The sequence below is a fragment of the Equus caballus genome, chromosome 2 (assembly GCF_041296265.1).
Source record: "Equus caballus isolate H_3958 breed thoroughbred chromosome 2, TB-T2T, whole genome shotgun sequence".
In the NCBI taxonomy this organism is placed as follows: domain Eukaryota; kingdom Metazoa; phylum Chordata; class Mammalia; order Perissodactyla; family Equidae; genus Equus; species Equus caballus.
Genome location: NC_091685.1, coordinates 24,574,004 through 24,592,923, shown reverse-complemented (window position 1 = coordinate 24,592,923; position 18,920 = coordinate 24,574,004). Strand labels below are relative to the sequence as shown.

The following is an 18,920-nucleotide window of genomic DNA, read 5'->3' as shown; positions in this document are numbered from 1 at the left end:
TCGTCTTCTTTCAGAATGAGCCTAGATTTTGTGGAAGTGAATGAGGAGAGGGTGTTTAAACTTGTGGCCCAACAGTGGAATTAAGAATTGCAACAGCTTGGGCTGGCCTGGTGGTGCAGTGGTTAAGTTTGCACATTCTGCTTCTCGATGGCCTGTGGTTCGCTGGTTCGGATCCTGGGTGCAGACATGGCACTGCTTGGCAAACAGCCATGCTGTGGTAGGCATCCCACGTATAAAGTAGAGGAAGATGGGCATGGATGTTAGCTCAGGGCCAGTCTTCCTCAGCAAAAAGAAGAGGATTGGGGGGCTGGCCCCGTGGCCGAGTGGTTAAGTTCGCGCACTCCGCTGCAGGCGGCCCAGTGTTTCGTCAGTTCGAATCTTGGGCGCAGACATGGCACTGCTCATTGAACCACGCTGAGGCAGCGTCCCACATGCCACAACTAGAAGGACCCACAACGAAGAATATACAACTATGTACCGGGGGGGGCTTTGGGGAGAAAAAGCTAAAAAATAAAATCTTTAAAAAAAAAAAAAAAGGATTGGCAGTAGTTAGCTCAGAGCTAATCTTCCTCAAAAAAAAAATTGCAACAGCCTGCTCCTGCTATAAAGAATGGTTTTTTAATCTGCTTTATTGAAATATAATTGACATACAGTAAATGACACATATTTAAAATGTACAATTTGATAAGTTTAATCACTACAATCAAGACAGTAAACATATCCATCACCTCCAGAAGTTTCCTCATGCCCCTTTGGAATCCCTCCTTCCTGCCCAACCCCCAGCAACCACTGATCTGCGTTTTGTCAATATAGTTTAGTTTGCATTTTCTAAGATTTCCCTGAAGGATTTTGACATTTCATCAGCACCATTCCACCACCCTTTGAGCCCATTGAGGGCATACAGTTCACCAACTACCCACTTCAGTTTCAATTCCTAAAGCATAGGTTACAGACAAGCAGCCAAAAAGTTGGTTCAACCCAAAAGGAGGGTTTTGGTTGGCTGATAGAGTGTGTTTAAGGTTTAATTTGTTGCCAACATTTAAAAAAATAAAGATGTATCTATCTTGAAAAATATCTGGCACTGTTGGGCCTGAGTTTCTGCTTGAAAGCAATCTGCAAGAGCTCCCTTTTACCACAATCACCGCCATTCTCAATGGTCTCCTTGACTGACAGGCAGATGCTCACATTGTTGCTATTCTTTCCATCAGATTTCCTTATTCCTTGTCTGCCTGCTCTACTCATTACCCAGCTGGCCTTGCAGGCCACTGTTGATCCTGATACACCACCCCTCACCCCATGCATACCTTGTTCTTGCTGCTTATGTTCTTCATCTCTGCCCAGAACACACTCTTCCTATGAAAATCCATCAAGGTTTGATTTATATGTTACCTTTTCAAGAGATTTCCAATAGGCTTTTCTGGAAGTAAGCAGGGCCTTGGTTTTGTGAGCCCTGGATTCCAAACTTCAGAGCTTGAGTGCCACCATTATACTGTTATACCGCATTGCCTCTCAGTGTTTCCTGGGAAACGCAAACTCCTGCTGCCTAAGGGGGAGACAACTGCCCTGAAGTCTCTAACTGGGGAAAATACTTAACACGTTAACAGCCCTAAAAGCCCAATTGGCACAACAATTTAAAACTTTCTCTGCCTCCAGGATGATGCTGGGCTTTAGGACTAGAGAATTTAGCCAATAGTTCTTGCCATGTCATTGATTTGTAAAGCAGGTCATTTCAACACCTCCTTACTAATGCTGTAGTAAGAACTCTATCCAGATCACTGGCAAGGGTTTGAGCTGGGCCTCAAAAGATTTTGTTTTTGCCAGAAGGCTACTTTGGAAGGTGGAATAGCACCTGCAAAAACCTAGGAAATCCTGGAAACAGAAGTATAAGTGGAGCAAAAAAGGCAGAGGGGATAGGCAGGATTGGCTGGAAACAGAAGCCAAACCAAGTAGGCATTAAATTCTAAGTGCACGAGTCGTCGGTTTTTATTCCATTACCTATAGGTAACTGGGTAAAGAACTGTGATACCACTTCTGCAGAGAAGTTGGGCTTTTTTCCCCTTTAGTCCCAGTGCAACTGAGACTTTGTAGAGAGTGGGCCAGTCAGAGAAAAGGCTCAGGAATCTGCCGAGGCCAAACTTCCCCTTGCAAGGTCCCCTTACCCCTTCGAAAGAGGGACTCGAGCTGGTAATGGGACGGGGAAAACATATAACCTACTTTTACAAGTTACCTTGACTCATCCTCAGGGAGAGCACGCCATGGTGGTGATTTCTTCTGGGTAAGAGGCAGGGTAGTCTAGTAGTTAGAGATGGGTGCTGGTGCCAGACTTCCTAGTTTTGAATCTCTGCTCTAAACACTCGATAGCGATGCGACCTTGGACAAGCTATCTAACCTTTGCCTTACCGTCCTCAAGTGTAAAACGGGAATAACAAATAGCACTTAAACAGTTATGAGGATTAAGCTAGCAGATACCAGGAAAGCACACTGTAAGCGCTCAAAGAACTGCTATTGTTATTAAAAGCTTCTATTTGAATACGGAAATTGAGGCCCTGGGATAGAAAAAAATTACTGGTCACACAGCAAATCAGTGATGAAGTTAGGACTGGAACACAGGTCCCCTGCTTCCCAGCCCAGTATTCTATCCCTCCTCCTCAGAGCTCCTAGATAGTCACAGATGTTCACAGAAGGGAGGGAGGGGTGGAGGCGTGTAGGAAAGAACAGCCAGGCGCAAGGCTTTGCGAGCTGAATTATAGCTTCTGCGTGATAAAAACGAGGTTGACGTGCATTCGTACGGAATGACTGGCTCCTTCCAGACCTCATGACTATCCAGCTCCTAGACTAAAGCCTTTCCTATTGCATCTTGGGAGTTGGGGTCAGCCCCGGTGCATGGAGGGACTTGTAGTCCTTTCCCTCCCCCCACCTCCCCAACTTACCCGCCTCAGAGGCCGCCTTCGTTTCATCTTTCCCAGCAAGCCTCGCGAGAGCGCCGGTTATTGATTGGCTGCGGCGGGAGCAGGCGGCTCTGCCCGGCAGCGGTTACCCGAGGTTTCCGTTGCGAGGCCAGAGCGGGCGAAGCCGTCGGGCCGTCGGCGGTGAGGTGCGTTCCACGGCGGCTAGAGGGACGACATGATCAGACGGTCTGTGGGCCTGAACGCTTTCGGCCAGTGCGGGGAATCATGCCGATTCTGCGCGAGGGCTCGGGTCGGGGGGCAGGGCTGAGGCCTCTGCGCATGCGCGCTAGGCGCGCGGCTGGGGGGGGGGTGCGCGGGGCGTGGGGGGCTGCGCGCGCACGCGCGCGGGGGGGCCCACGTGGGCCCTGGGGGGCGGGGAGGCACCCGGAATCGAGCGGCCCGCCACGTCAGTCTCCCGCCCTGAGCCTATCCCGCGCTCGGCCTGCGTGGGGGGCCGTGTTGTGCCGGGAAGCGGTTTCAGGATAAAGGAGGCCTCTCCTTCCCCGTTCCCGGAGCAGCGCCCCGAAAATCTGCTTGGGCGCACCAGGTTCCCATGACCGGCCAGAGACAGGGGGAACCGTTGGCTCCCTCCGGGGAAGGCCGGCCAGTTTGTTTTAAGAAGCTTTGTGCGTCCAGTGTTGAGATTTCTGATCCAGGCTGCGAAGAATTTCTTAGTCTGGAAAAGAGCAAGTGTGCTTGTTTCTCTAGGATCTGCTACCTAACCTAGCATTGCAAACCGCAATGAAGAACCAAGACAAAAAGAATGGGGCTGCCAAGCAATCTGGCAACGCTTCCAACCCAAAAAGCAACCCAGGGCAACCGGAAGCAGGACCGGAGGGAGCCCAGGGGAGGCCCAGCCAGGCGGCTCCTGCGACAGAAGCTGAAGGTTCCACAAGGCAGGCTCCGGGGAAGACTGAGGGTGTGTGCCAGCTCTGCTTTTCCAGCGGGCCGGGGGAGGAGTTTGTGATGCCCTAGCCTAGCTTCTGGAGTTAGAGGCCAAGGCCACTGTTTACCCAGGAAGGAGGAAATACAGAATGGGAGGAGGACAGTGCCGAGTCTGTGCGATCCCCGCCCTTTCCTGGGGAGTTGCTAGAGCCCCCCCACCCTGAGCAGAGGAACAGAACTCTCTTGAGAGAACGCTCCGACAGGATTAAATCAGGTAGCAGTCAAATGAGACGCTCAGGCAGCAAATCCGGGTTAGAAACACCTCACGCACCAGTGGGTAACTGCTCTTCATGTGTGAGGCATTTCTGGAACGTTTTTAATAGCAAGAAGTGACTTTGCAGGGAGGAGAAGGGGACGGGCTAGACGTTGAGCTCCTACATGCCTTGCCTATGTCGGATGCTTTACTTACTCAGTTTCTTTTATACCAAAAGCAAACACGGTTGTGCAGCAGTGAGAAATAATTATATCATTTTATAAGTAAATAAACTGAGGCTTAAAGCGGTTAGGTGATATCTAACCCAAACTAGTAAGTTTGGACCTGAAAAAGCCCAACCGTTGGTATAACCATCCTATTTCTCACTCTGCTGCTCCTCCTCTCCTACTGTAGGAGCACAAGCCAAAACTGCTCAGTCTGGGGCCCTCCGTGATGTCTCTGAGGAGCTGAGCCGCCAGTTGGAAGACATCCTGAGTACATACTGTGTGGACAACAGTCAGGGGGGCCCAGGTGAGGACGGGGCACAAGGTGAGCCTGCTGAACCTGAAGATGCAGACAAGTCCCGTACCTATGCTTCGAGGAATGGAGAGCCTGAGCCGGAGACCCCAGTAGTCAATGGTGAGAAGGAGACCTCCAAGGGGGAGCCAGGCACAGACGAGATCCGGGCAAGTGACGAGGTTGGAGACCGAGATCACCGAAGGCCACAGGAGAAGAAGAAAGCCAAGGGTCTGGGTGAGCAGAGGGCAGCTACTTGTGAGGCTGGTGATGGGGAGGAGTTTGGACCTGACATTCCTTGGGCTAGCCTGTTCTGCCAGGATTCAGAGGAAACCCTGCTTCTCAGGGCAGCGTGTCACACTAGTTTAATCAAAGCCAGGGTTTTGGGACCATTGCATAGAAGTGCGCAGGTTGTTCACTGCACAAGGGCTTCTGGCCTTGGGAGCGAGTGGAAACCGAAATCCAAGCTGCGCTCTTGGAGGAAATGGAGAGCAGGAGACCTGAGGGGCTCCTGTACCAGCCAGCACCGTTTTTAACCTGCTCTGTGACCTTGGGCAAGACCTTTCTCCTCTCTGGTCCTTAGTGTTCATTTCCCTACAGTAAGAACCAGACTAGACCAGGGTTGGAAACTCAAAGAAGCCAAGTTAGCGGGGGTGCCCCGTGACCACCAAAAGAGTACCTGCTTCATCTAAAGGATTGGCTGCCACCTAGTCCCAGCAAGTTGATAGCATGTAAAACCACAGGCGAAGTGTAGCCAGCCCTGTTTTTTAAAGAAAAGACAGAAATCTAGAGTTACGTGAAATCTCTAGATTTTTAACAGTTGGCAACTAATATGCTGGGAATCAAACAAAATCACTCTGTGGGTTGGATTTGGCTTGTGTGCCAGCAATTTCCAGTCTGCACACTGATCTCGGAGTCTCCCAGGGTTGACACTTCAGGAGCCTGGTGTTGTGCTGTGTTCGGCAGCTTTCCGGGTGACAGCAGGAAAATGGGACGCGGGCACAGGCAGTGGGGGAAGGTCACTTGGGCGGGGGCGGGAGTGGGGCTGGGGGCGAATGTGTGTGAAAGAATCAGTTAGGTGGTGTTATACCCGTGTCTTAGTCCCTACTCCTCCACCTCCTACTTCCATTCGGGTTTAAAGCGGGTAGTTTTTGTTGTTGTTTTTTGACCTTTGGATCAAATATTGGAAGGTATATTCATTTGAAAGCTCGCTCTTTGGCTAGGTGCGTTGACAGGAGTTTAGTAGTTCTTAAGGAGACCTATTCCTCTTTGCATCCTTCCTCTTTCAGAAGGGCCTTCTTTGTACGGAAACAGTAGCAGTGCATTCATTGGTGGACACCTTCCTTTCACCTGTTGGTAGAGCAGGCACTTTTTTTTCCTCCCAGCCCTGGTGCTCACCAAGGAGATCCCACAGAGATTCAGTCGTTCATTTCAGAAGCGTTTGCTGAGCCTGTCCTCTGTGGTGGGCACTAGGGGCAGTGCTGGGGCTACAGTGACAGGCAGAAATGAGTTGGTCCCAGCCCTCATGGAGCACACAGTCTAGCAGGGAAGACAGCCAGTTCAACAAGCAGAAATAGAAAGTGTGATAAGGGAGGGCTGCCTCGGGGGGAGGAGTGTGGGCCCAGGCCTGGAGGACCCCCGAGAAGGAGGTCCACGCCTTTGCTCCTGGTGCTTTGCAGGGAAGGAGATCACGCTGCTGATGCAGACACTGAACACGCTGAGCACCCCGGAGGAGAAGCTGGCAGCTCTGTGCAAGAAGTATGCTGAACTGGTCAGTGCTCCCCCTTCTCCTCGCCCCGTCCCTGCCTCGGAAAGTCAGCAGGCCACCTGGTGTGGGGTTGCGGGTGCAGGGGCAGGTGGCTGGCTTCATTGCTTTTCAGCCGCTCTCTCAGCCTTTTCTCCTTCTGTTAAGGGGGGGAGTCACGTCCCAGCCAGCCTCTTGAGGTGAGAGGTAAAGTAAGAGGGGAAACTTCACGTTCCAGTGGGAGAGCCCTAGCTCCTGGCCCAAGTCCCGGGTAGCATGTCACCTCACCCCTGTGCGCTTCAGTATGCGTCTTCCCAAAATATGAAAATGCACAGTGCCGTCATGCCACTTAACAAAATTAACGCTAACCACTTGGTGTTCTGTAATACCCAGTCCGCAGTCAAATTTCCCCAGTTGTTTAAAAATTTCAGTTTGGTCAAATCAGAGTCCAAATGAGGTCCTTTTATTACATTGCGTAGTTAGGCCTGTTTTTTCCTTTTACTTCAAAACGGTCTTCCTCTCACGGCCCCTCTCTTTCCTTTGACATTGACTTACTGATCAGTTGTCCTGTAGGTGCCCCACTTTCTAGCTTTGTGGTGGCATTTCAGTTGCTCCCTTATCATCTTAGTTCCTGTCAGTGAAGTAGCACTTAGCTCTAGGAGTTTGAGCCAATTCAGGGTCCACTTCTTGGACAGGAATTTTTCATAGGTGGTGCTCGGAACTTCCTGTGGCATCTCAGGAGAAACAGCTTGTGCGTGGCCTACTCTTAGTGATGGAAGATTGTTCAGTGGGTCCCAGTGGGCCATCCAGGGCTCTCCCTTGTCAAATTCCCCATCAGAATGTGAACTAACAGGTTCATCCACTGAAGATCATTGCCTAAGGACTTATTTTTAAATTCTTTCATTCCATCCACACTTATTAGCTGGAGTTCTCCTGTAAGAAACTTTTCTCATCTGTAAAATGGGGGAAATCATACCTGCCTAATGGGGGTTATTATAATGATTAAATTAAGGAAAGGATATGAAAAGGATTCCTCCCTTTCAGAATGATCCAGCTGGGGAAAGATTGGTGATGCCAGAGGAGGAAGTGAGTTGCTAGAGTGGAGTGATGTTGGAGAGGAAATGAGAGGAGGTGAGGTCCAGGGCACAAAGAGAGGGGTCCTCGTGGCTGGAGGAGACGACAGGTGCAGGGGACTGGCGGGTCTGGAGCTTGTGCCCCTGCGCCTCTGGCTGCTTCTGTGTTCTCAGGGAAGTGGGAATGATAGTTTTAGCTGGGGCGGAGGAGATCTGAAAAGGAGGATGGAAGAGCTGTCTAGAAGAGGAGCATGAATAACATGAGAAATGTAGGAGGAGCAGTAGGCAGACCAGGGTCTTCCTGAAAGGGGGGGGTCATGAATTTAAAGTGAGATTCTTCAAGCGGGGCGGCTTCAGTGCCAGTGCAGAGTGAGCAGGAGGTTGATGCCCAGGGTTGGGATTTTGCTGAGAAAAGGGGGCAAGAGAGTTGAGGGTGTAAGAAATCTAAGCCAGGTAAGAAGCTAAGTGATTATTCACAGGAGGGTTGGAAGAAAGTGAAAGGATGGTTGGGTCACTGGACTGGACTTCCCGTAGAGTAAGAGACTCAGACAAATCTGTTGGAGGCACTGAACCAGAATGGTAGGTGGCGGTGGTCCTGGCTTGGGATGAGACAAAGGAGGTCAGTGCAGTTCCAGGTCATGACGAAGTCTAGGCCTGCACTGTCCAGGACAGTAGCCACTAGTCAATTGAAATGTGTCTAGTCTGAATTTGGATGTGCCCTACGTGTAAGATACACATCGGATTTCAAAGACCTAAGGGAAAAAGGAACAATGTAAAATATCTCAACTTTTTATATTGACTCCAGTTGAAATTATATTTGGGGGATCCGCCCAGTGGTGTAGCAGTTAAGTTCACACGCTCCACTTGAGCAGCCCAGGGTGCACCAGTTCGGATCCTAGGCGCGGACCTATGCACCGCTTACCAAGCCATGCTGAGGCAGACGTCTCACATATAAAATAGAGGAAGGGGGACACAGATGTGAGCTCAGGGCCAGTCTTCCTTAGCAAAAAGAGGAGGATTGGTAGCAGATATTAGCTCAGGGCTAATCTCCCTCAAAAAAAAAAAGTTTATAATATTTGGGTATTGGATTAAATAAACTTTTTTGTTCGTTTGTTTTTGTAGAAGATTAGCCCTAAATATACTATGAAAGCTAATTTCATCTATTTCTTTTTACTTTTTTAAATTGGCCGCTAGACAATTTTTCATTACATAATTGTCTCGTATTCTAATGTGCAGCGTTGTATAGTCTCATGGGAGGAGAGGACAGGGTCTGAGGAGGTTAAGGACTGTGAAGCCAGGGAGTCAGAAGAGTGTCTGTTGGTGATAAAAATGCCCAGATGATAATAGGAGTCATGTTAAAGAGCAAAATGGTGAGCCAGTGCTCAAGTCTTGGAGCAGTGGGAGGGAGTGACGGGGTCTGTTGATGAGTACAAGGAGGGGTTGCAGGTGGTCTCATCTGAGGGTGCGTGTCCCGAGAGCTGGGGGAATGTAATGGTGTGAGAGTCCGCAGAGCTGGGAGAGAAACTGGGGTGTGCTGGCTGTGCACCTCTGCTTGTCCTGTGTGAGTGGCCCTTTCAATAGCCTTGAGATGAGGCCCTTGAGAGGAGATGGGGTTGTTGTGAGGAGTAGGATGGAGTGTGTGCAGCACCCCTGCACTGTCTGGCCTCTGCTGTTAGGGCTTGAGTCGGGACAGAGGGCCGGGTCAGATCAGCTGAGGAGACCCTAGATCCCCATGGGGAGAGCCCCTCGGGGTGCTTACCCGCCCTCGCCATCCGCAGCTGGAGGAGCACCGGAACTCGCAGAAGCAGGTGAAGCTCCTGCAGAAGAAGCAGAGCCAGCTGGTCCAGGAGAAGGACCACCTGCGCGGTGAGCACAGCAAGGCCGTCCTGGCCCGCAGCAAGCTGGAGAGCCTGTGCCGCGAGCTGCAGCGCCACAACCGCGCTCTCAAGGTAGGCCGGCCGGGCCCCTGGGAGGGATGGCTGGTTCCCTTTGACTGCCGCTTACCTTCGCTGGGCTCTCCCCTAAAATGTAGCACAGGCTTTCAGCATAGAAACGGGTTTCCCCGTTAACGCCCTACCTCAGAGCTGCTGGCAGCCGGTTGGCGTGAGCTGCTTACATTAGGTGAGGTGAAGACTCAGGTGCGGAGAGAACCCAAGAGGCAGGGCGTCAGGAGTGCTCAGCTCAGCGGAGTCCTCGGGGAGCCAGGGCCCAGCGCTGACAAGCAGCTCTCCTCCCAGAGCGGTCAGTCGGGGTCCTTTCCCCGCCTTCTGCTTCTCTGAGGGTGGGGTCGGACTGCTCAGAGCCCGGCCACTGCCGTGACCTCCAGATGGTTTTTGTACGCGTACCCTTTGTATGTTTCTTACAAAGTTTAGATCAGTGAATATATGGTATTGCTTATTTTTAGTTTGTCTCTTAAAACATCAGAAATTTAATGCAGTTAGATGTAAGGGATTCAAAGGTGACAAGGTCTGACAAAGCAGAGGGGCTAGTGCCCACCCTCCTCACCCCAGTGCCCGGCACACCCACAAGGAGTAACCTCACTCACGTAATTTATGCACAGCCTTCTAACTTTCCTGTCTGCTTATAAAATCTTACCTACAGCTTTTTAAATGAAATTATTATACATGTCTTGTTTCATATCCCATCCCATTTTCTCACTTTACACGATGCCTTCTCCCTCCCTGTCAGTTTATAGGGCTAGCTCATTCTTTGTAACAGCATCGTTATATGGATATGCTGTATTTTGTCAGTGCCCTAGTTAAGGTATTTTTGGGTTGTTTCCAGTTTTTCACTTTTACATATATAGTGCTACAGTGAAAATTCTTTTTATATATATCCCTGGCTAATTATATAGAATTTATCCACAGGATAAATCTCAGAAGTGAAATGAATGAATCAAAAAGTAAGCAGATTTTAAAATTTAATAGATTTTGCCAGATTGCAAAATGAGATGCTACATGGCCTCCCATCAGCAGTGGCTGAGTGCCTGCTTCTGTGCATCCTTGCCATCCCTGGGCATCAGTGAATTTTAACTGCTTGGTTGGGGAGCAGGGTGCAGAGCACAGGGATGAAAGCACATTAAAACAAGACTCCTTAATCTGAAATCTGGAAGAAAAGGCTTCAGGAGATCCAGGTTGCTTTACAATGGCACTTCCACGCAGGCCCGCATTTTTCTAGAGAGAGAACCTCTTACTGGGTGCCATCTGAGATACCAAGGAGGCCATTAGGAGCCCCCATGCACAGGATCGTGGAGCCTGGCTGCTCCTCCGTTGAGAGCAGGGAAGGCTGTTGATAGAGACCATGCCTGGACTAGCTGGGGGAGCCTGGTGAGGCTGGCCGGGGAGCAGTGGATGATGGAGCTGGGGCCGACTTCTCTGCCCAGGAAGAAGGCGTGCAGCGGGCCCGCGAGGAGGAGGAGAAACGCAAGGAGGTGACCTCGCACTTCCAGGTGACGCTGAATGACATTCAGCTGCAGATGGAACAGCACAATGAGCGTAATTCCAAGCTGCGCCAGGAGAACATGGAGCTGGCTGAGAGGCTCAAGAAGCTGATTGAGCAGTATGAGCTGCGAGAGGAGGTAGGGTATCATCGACAGCCGTCCCAGCCAGGGAATTGCGGGGCTCTGGGTGTGTGCTCGATGCCGGGACAACACTTTTCAGGCTTCGTCCCATTCTCCCATTCTTCCTCCTTCCTTAGGAGGGGAGTAATGTCATGCATCCTCATATAGACGAGGCACTGAGGTGAAAAGACACTTGCCTATGGCTGTACAACCACAGGTCCACAGCGCCCTGTCCCAGATGGTAGGGCCAGATATCTTTAGAACTATCCAAGTTTGAGAATGGAGATAGGTATACATACTGTGTATTGCAAGCCCCAGCAGGGCCCTATGGCAGCACTTCCAAATCAGACACGTCAGTATTTATGCAGTTAAACTTGTGAATGCTCACCTGGATTATAAATAGCCTTATAGTGGTACCCGTCAGGTTTGTCTCCAGCTTATGACAATTTGAGTTTTCAGTTTTTGAGGATTTGGCATCTCAGGGGAGGAGCTGGACTCCAGGATCTGTGTCCTCTGATTCCTTGCTTCTCTGCTGCCCATGCCACCTGAAAGGGCAGGATGTCACTGCCTTAGCTCGTGTTGGCTGCTACCCAGCACTTGAATCCCTGTCTTTTGGTCCCCCCGCGCCAGTCACTTGTCTGTTCTGGACCTCTTTCCTCGTGAAAAGGTAGACTGGCATCTACCTGACAGGGCTGGACCAGGCCCCTTCCTAGCCCCTGGGTTTGTGGTGGTGGGTGGGATGGGCGAGACCCTGTTCTTTTGGGCTCACAGTCCATTGTGGCGATCATGTGTGTGCATGGCCTAGAGGGGCCTCCCCGACTCTCCCCTTTTCCTGTATTTCATCTTCTGGGAACAAGGCTGCATGTGATTCCTTTGGTTGGAGGAGTTGGTTTGGTTCTTGTCCCTCAGCACTGCAAGACATGCAAGCTTCCTGAGCCACCGCAGAGCGCGGCACCTACTTCAGGGTGCTGCGGGCCCTCTTGCTGCCCCCTCTTTCCCCCTCAGATAAGACCTTTAGGGGTGGGAGGGCGGGTCCACCAGGCCCTGCTGCTCCTCACTGACGCCCATCCCCAATTAGATTCAGGCACTCCCGTCCCGCCCCGTCTGAGCCTCTGCAGCGTAGATCTCAGGCGACTAAAATTCATCATGTCCCACACTGGACCCGTCCCCAAGCCACCTTCCCTTCCATATCCAAAAAACACGTAAAGCTGCCGCGTTCCTTGTTTCAGTTGATGTTCCCGTGGAAGCAGCGCTTGAGTGCATCGCCCTCTCCATCCCTGCTCTCACCCTGGCGGTCCTGGCCGTGGCCTCCTCCAGCACTTAGGACAGCCTTTCCTCCGGATGCACACGTCCCATCCTCGCCTTAGGGCAGCTCTCTGCCGACCGAGCAAAGCTGTCGTCTTGGTAGACGTGTCATTTTTGCCCTTTCTTCCCTTTTACAGGGGAGTTGGGGGCTACAGAAGTGAGGGTTGTCAACCCAGTGGAGTGTTCTCTTGGGGCTGGAGGTTTGAATGTATTTGTTACTTGGCTTCCTGGGAGCTCATTTTATCCATAAACCCCTGTGCTCACCCCAGACTGACTCAGTGGGAGAGGAACAAGCTGAGGTCAGGAAATAGACCTTCCAGGGACTTAGGGTTCACGTGGGAGTCCCGCCTGTCAAATTCAGATGGGAGGCTGGGCAGGAGGCCTGATCTCTGCAGACAGGACATCCCTGCAGCCACTGGGCCTCCCTGAGAAAGGAAGCTCCTGACAGGCAGCCCCCTCCCACTGTGCTTTCCCGCAGCATATCGACAAAGTCTTCAAACACAAGGACCTGCAGCAGCAGCTGGTGGATGCCAAGCTCCAGCAGGCCCAGGAGATGCTGAAAGAGGCAGAGGAGAGGCACCAGCGGGAGAAGGATTTTGTGAGGCTCAAGCCCCGGGGGTAGAGGGTCTGGGAGGAGGTAGGTGGGGTTCTGGCTCAGCTCATAGCCAAGTTTGCCTGGGAGAAGTTGCTGCCTGGCCCGACCAGGACAGTGCTTCCTCAGACAGCAGTGTGAGAGCAGGAAGCCTCAGTGAGTTCTGGTGCAAAAAAAAAGCCACACAGCCCCTAGGGGCTTCTGACGGGGTTTGGCGTCCTGTCTTGGAAATAGCTCCTCAAAGAGGCAGTGGAGTCCCAGAGGATGTGCGAGCTGATGAAGCAGCAGGAGACCCACCTGAAACAGCAGGTGAGACGTGTATCCTGACCCTGTGCCTCCAAGGTCCCCTCTCTGGGCCCCATCCTGGGGGGAGGAAATGGCACCCTCATTCTAGGACCACCTTGACTGCTGTGTGACTTTGCTGAGCCTTTGTTCTCTGTGGACCCTCCCAGCACCTGTGTGGTGGTGACCAGGTGGCTAGGTGAGCTCGAAGGACTTCATTCCTAGACGGAAGTGTTGGGCTGCTTTTGAGGAGGTGGGGACAGAACAGTTGTCGTTAGCTACATAAATTATACTTAATTCTGGAAGAAAAGTTTGAAAACAAACATAAAGGCAAAATATAAGTCATCCCAAATGCTACTCTCCATGCTTAACATTTTGGGTTATATCCTTCCAATACGTAGTTTTTGTTTCGTTTTTTCTTTTTAAATGGTATCTCAATAGAATTTTTGAGTCAAAGCTGTGTCTGAGTGTGTTGACCAGAAGTGCCCTCCAGAGAAACCCAGTCTTATCTGTTCTCTTCTTTCTTCCTCAGCTTGCCCTCTACACAGAGAAGTTTGAGGAGTTCCAGAACACTCTTTCCAAAAGCAGTGAGGTGTTCACTACATTCAAGCAGGAGATGGAAAAGGTAACTGATCCAGGCTGGGTGAGGCTGCTGGGGCACAAGCTGCTTCATTCAGACTTCGACACTGGGCCTGCATTCAGGAAGCCCCCATCCCTGGGGTGCCTCCTGGGGAGCCATTTACAGTAACACTTTGGTTGGTACCAAGGGTGGGGCTGTAGGAGGGATCACAGCCTTCCCCCTTCTCAAGGAACTGTCAGTGGATTGTACACCCTCACACTTGTCCTAGAGAAGGGGCAGTCTTGTCATTTCCTGTTATTGGGGGTGAGCATTTAACTTGAGACGTCCTGAGGTCGTACAGAAGGCCCTGACTGTGCCCTGTAATACCTTGCTCCCTTGGGACCTTTCCCCACCTTGGAGACACAGATGCACAGAGAGCCTGGCCCCCTGACCACTTCATTCTGTCTGTCGCATAACCCAGATGACTAAGAAGATCAAGAAGCTGGAAAAAGAAACCACCATGTACCGGTCCCGGTGGGAGAGCAGCAACAAGGCCCTGCTTGAGATGGCTGAGGAGGTGGGCTGAGTGTGGTCTGCGGCCAGGATCGGGGGAGGGGTGCGGGTATGAGTATTGAGCCCTTTCCTAGATGTTCTCCCAGTAAGTGATGCGGCGAGCATGAAGGGGAGCTGGCATTCACGTGCACGTCTGTCTGAGTCCAAAGGCACTGCCAGCTGTCTCCCCACGGGAGGTGGGGAGCCCAGTGATAGGTCTGCAGTGGAAGCAAGGAGAGGAAATGAAAGAAAGGCATAAAGGAGCAGGAGAACCAAGGGCTGCCAGTAATACACGTAGTTTGTATGCAGAGCAGCCCCGATAATGTAACTTCATGGCCTGAGATATAGGAGAAAAAAGTCAGTCTGCTGGAGCAGCTGCATGCCAGACCCTGCTGAATGTTTTAGATAAACCAATTCATTGAACCTCCTTTTGAGATCTGTGAGGTTGATAGTAGTCCAGTATAACAGATGAGGTAGGCTTAAAAGCCAAGTACGTCTCCAAGGTCATCTGGTAGATACGTGGAGGAATACGTTTTATCCAAGCCGTGCTCCTTCTCTGCACCACACTGCCCCCGAGTAACAGCCAGGTCTTGGTGTAAACTGGGCTGTTTACTAGAAAGGGGCCAGCCTTTGACTCTAGTCTGCTCCCAGTATTGTTCCAGTGTGAATCTTTTCTACCAGTTGGCCTTGTTGGCTGGGGGCTTGACAGCATGGCACTGAAGGTCCCATTTCTTTCTCTAGAAAACACTCCGGGACAAAGAGCTGGAGGGCCTGCAGGTGAAAATCCAGCGGCTGGAGAAGCTGTGCCGGGCGCTGCAGACAGAGCGCAATGACCTGAACAAGAGGGTACAGGACCTGAGTGCTGGTGGCCCAGGCCCCCTCACTGATGGCGACCCTGAGCGAAGGCCAGAGGCTGCCACTGCCTCCAAGGAGCAGCGTGGCGAGGGGCCTGGGGCCCAAGCACCCAGCTCCCCAAGGGCCACAGAAGCTCCTTGCTGCCCTGGAGCACCGAGCACAGAAGTATCAGGCCACACAGGGCCCCAGGAGCCCACCTCTGCCACTGCCTAGGGAGCCTGGCGCTGGGGGCATGCTGGGAAGGGAGCAAGCAGCCCAGCCAGGCCTGACCCATGCAAGCCTCCCACCGCCAAGCAGTCCAGTGCTTAGGCCCAGGTGCTCTGACCTGGCTGGCATCTGACACTTCGCAGTTTTGGATTTTGTGGGTCAGTTTTACATACATATGGCATATGTGCAAAGGCTCATACATTTATATCTCTGAGTGTAAAATGGGCTTGCACTGGAGGTGGAGGTGTGTATGGATGAAGTCTGTGGCTCTTCTGTGAGCTGAAGAGTTTTAAAGAGGAGCTGTCATCTGTAGCTGCTGTCGCAGTGAGCTGGCAGGACAAGTGACTTGAGCATTTCCCTGCCTGATTTGAGGCTCAGACCCCTCCCGCCCTGCCTTTCAGGACTCATGACAAGTGACACCCCCAGGCCTCAACTGTGTTTCTCTTGTTTGGGGGACTGGGGCAGCGCTGTCTCTCCTCGCTCCCCTGGAAGCTCCTTTGCTGCTTTCGGCCTGGCGAAGGGGTCCCCAGGTGAAGCATCAGCGGGGCGCTCGGAGCTGGTGGTTGAGCTGCTGTCCTGCCTAGGACAAGGGCCATGGAGAATGTTTCCATGTGGGATGGTGTGCTGGTAGGGAGCCCCTCGGGCACCGCTTCCCCTGCCCTCTGGTGATGCCAGGACCAGGCCAGTGACGCTTCTCAGTAGCCTTATCATTCACAGGTGCCTCTCTAGCCTGCACAAATGATTGACAAGAGATCACCCAAAGGATTCTTTCTGAAGGTTGTTTTTTTTTGCACATGACAGTGTTTGTGTTGAGGGTCTTCTGAGGAAGGATTGGGGTGCTGTAGCAGTGGTGCCTGTTTCCTCTGCCCCACTACCCCACCTGGCACCTTTGCCATGTTGGTGCTGAGGTTTCCTGTTTGATAAAATCAGATTGTTTGTAGTAAGAGAAAGGAACAGGCTTCTGATGGCTTTGCCACAAGCTTGCCTATGGATTCCAACCCTGGGAGGCCACCGCTGATTCCCCTCACCACTGTCTCCATGTGGCAGTTCCTGGGCCCCACACCCAACTGCCCCCTTGGCGTTATGAGTCTGTTTCTGCTTCCGGCCCCCACCCTTCCCACCCCCAATGTGCAATGCTTGAGATTTGCCTGGATCCGTTGACCCGGAACCGCGGTATGTCCTCCGTGACATCCCCCTTCTTCCTGTGTGGGAGCCCCCACCTCTCCCCTGACAGCTAAGGGATAAGAATGAGATTCAACAATTGACTGAGCCCCAGAAATCCACAAGGTGGCTGCAGATATTTGTGTCTCTTCGCCAACAACCTACTCCCACCCCACCTCTGCCCTCCCCTTATACGTGCTACTCTCTACTCGGGAAGTTCTAGTTGCAAACTTGCCAGGGGATTAGCTAGTCTTCTTAGAGAGCAACTTTTGAGTCTTGGGTCAGGAAGTAGGGCTCTGTTGAGCTTGGGGTACTGTGCCCCATCTGCAGCCGGGCCTCAGCTTCATTGCCACTGAGGGGGCCACAGCCCAAGATGATGATGGTTGAGTTTTTGCTTCTTGCTGTATTTCCTTGAAGTTGGTTCATTCTCCTACAGTCCTTTCATCTTCCACAACTGGCCTGCTCTTTCAGCCCGTAACCTAGTCCCTCAGGTAAATAGGTTCATGAAGAGTGTTAAGTACTCCTGAATCATGTTATGACTTAGACCACAGATGGCAAATGGCACACCGTCAGCTCTCTGCCCTCACCGTAGTGCACTAACCTGCTTCAGAGCGTTTCCTGCTAATCCTGGTATGTCCTTGTTTCTCAAGATGCCCCCAGCAGCTGGTGGAAGTGTTGAGGCCCGTTTGCCATCCCTGGCTGAGATACTGCTCTCCCGTGGAGAAGTGTTTCCTAAGGTCTTGTCTTCCCTCCTGAAATGCCTGTGTCTGGAATAGGCCCTGACCGTGCCTCTTCAGGCTCCAGCAAGGCCTTCTCCCTCCCCCAGCCCCGGTGCCCAGCTGAGGTACAGAAGAGCTGCCAACCCTAAACGGGGTTTGCTGGGCTATGGAAACACAGGGAAGAGGCAGAAGCTTCTGTCTGCCCCCTTTAAAGAGAGTGGGAAGGCCTGCAGTGGCCCCAGTTGCCTGCCTCGCTTCAGCTACCTCTTAAAGCCCATGGAGTGGGGGTGGGGAGCTACTGGAGCCCAGTGTGGTGGTGAAGTCACAGCTGCACAGCCCAGCAGCCCTCTGAGGCCGAGTCTAGCTACTGTGTTGCTACACTGAGCAAGGTGGCCCCAGCTGGGCTTCCCAGGTCAGAAATACTGGCCCTAGGCTCCAGCCATCTCTAGGCATCCGGGCTGGGCTGTAGATGGGGATCCTATTCTTCCTCTTCCTCTCCATTGACCAAATCTTACCAGTCACTACAGCTGGTCTGCTTGTTCTGCTTTCCAAAGTCAGCCCAGGTACCTGGGTGCTGCCCACACCAGCCAGGAGCCTGGGCCAGGTGCAGAGGAGGCGGCCTGTCTGAATGAAGGCCAGTGCCTTCCTTACTGGGGTGGGTCCCATGCACATGACCTCAGTTTTAGGACCAAGAGCTGTGTTGGTTTCTTAGATTGCTAGCTTTCCTCCAGCGGACCACAACAGGTGAGGCTCACAGCCCAGAGCCCTTGGCTCTGCTGACAGTAATCTGTGTTCAGGACCTTGTCCAGCTCAGAGCCTTGTGTACACCAGATTCTGAGAGGTGTCAGCAGCACTTTCTGTTTTGGTTTGTTTTCCATGAGGTTTTTGGACCATGGGCTGAGCTCAGGCACTTTTTCTAAGAGAATGTTTTGTCTGCAAAGATGGTTATTTACCCTCCTCCACTGACATCTTGGTGGCTCTGCTGAGAGCTGACCAAGAGGCCAGTGGAGCCGCCCTGGTGTCTAGGGGGGAGGGCCATGGCCTGCTGAGCTGATCCTCCAAGTGCTGCTCCAGCCGTCTCACCTTGCACAGAACACAGGTGGTCACCCCAGGGACAGCCAGGCACCTGCCTGGGGGAGGGGTGCTGCCTTCTTTTCCTGTAACTGCTTCCCTGATGGCCCCACCTGGTCACCCAGATCTGTTTGAAGCTGTGCTGACAGCTTTTTTGTCTCCTTTTGGTAATCACAACAGCCAGGGACTTGATTCTGATGTATTTTAAACCACATTAAAGAGTCTATTGCCTTACTTGTTTCTCTCCTGACCTTCGTGGTCATCTGGTGCTTCTGGCGTCACTGGTTTGGCCGGATATGCTGCAAAGCTCTGTGGCCGTGGTGCACTGGTATCCTGCATCTTGCAGAGTGCCCTCCTGGTTTACAGCAGTCCCACAGGCTCAGGACGTTAGCAGAGTCACTTCAGCCTCCTGAGTGGGCCCCTTGGCAAAGTTGTCATGATGCTCATATACGTAGGAGCATCAGAGATGATTTCTCTCAACAAAAGTTGCCCCTGCTCCTGAGGGCTCACGGGCTAGAGAGGGAGAAAGGTGTTTTTAGATAAAGGTCGCCAGTGCTGTGGGAGCATAGAGGAGGCCCTGTCCCCTTCAAGAGGATAGGGGTGGACATCTGGAAGGGCCTTATGACCCAAAGGGCAGGC

General features: G+C 52.1%; 1 protein-coding gene across 4 annotated transcripts; it reads left to right on the top strand.

Annotated features, from left to right (window-relative positions):
• The first annotated feature begins 2,929 nt into the window (after window positions 1-2,929).
• On the top strand, window positions 2,930-18,515 carry TXLNA (taxilin alpha). 4 transcript variants are annotated; one of them, XM_005607248.4, is made up of 11 exons: window positions 2,930-3,094; window positions 3,657-3,867; window positions 4,501-4,839; window positions 6,282-6,373; window positions 9,198-9,368; window positions 10,802-10,996; window positions 12,762-12,881; window positions 13,110-13,184; window positions 13,690-13,782; window positions 14,198-14,293; window positions 15,010-18,515. In XM_005607248.4, exons 2-11 carry the CDS (start codon window positions 3,690-3,692, stop codon window positions 15,334-15,336), a joined length of 1,686 nt encoding a protein of 561 aa, XP_005607305.1. In that variant the 5' UTR covers window positions 2,930-3,094; window positions 3,657-3,689; the 3' UTR covers window positions 15,337-18,515. The 4 variants fall into 4 exon arrangements, with proteins under 4 accessions (XP_005607305.1, XP_070116608.1, XP_023490241.1 ...); XM_023634473.2 differs by having other exon boundaries at window positions 2,973-3,134; XM_070260507.1 differs by lacking the exon at window positions 3,657-3,867 and having other exon boundaries at window positions 2,938-3,094.
• Window positions 18,516-18,920: the final 405 nt, after the last annotated feature.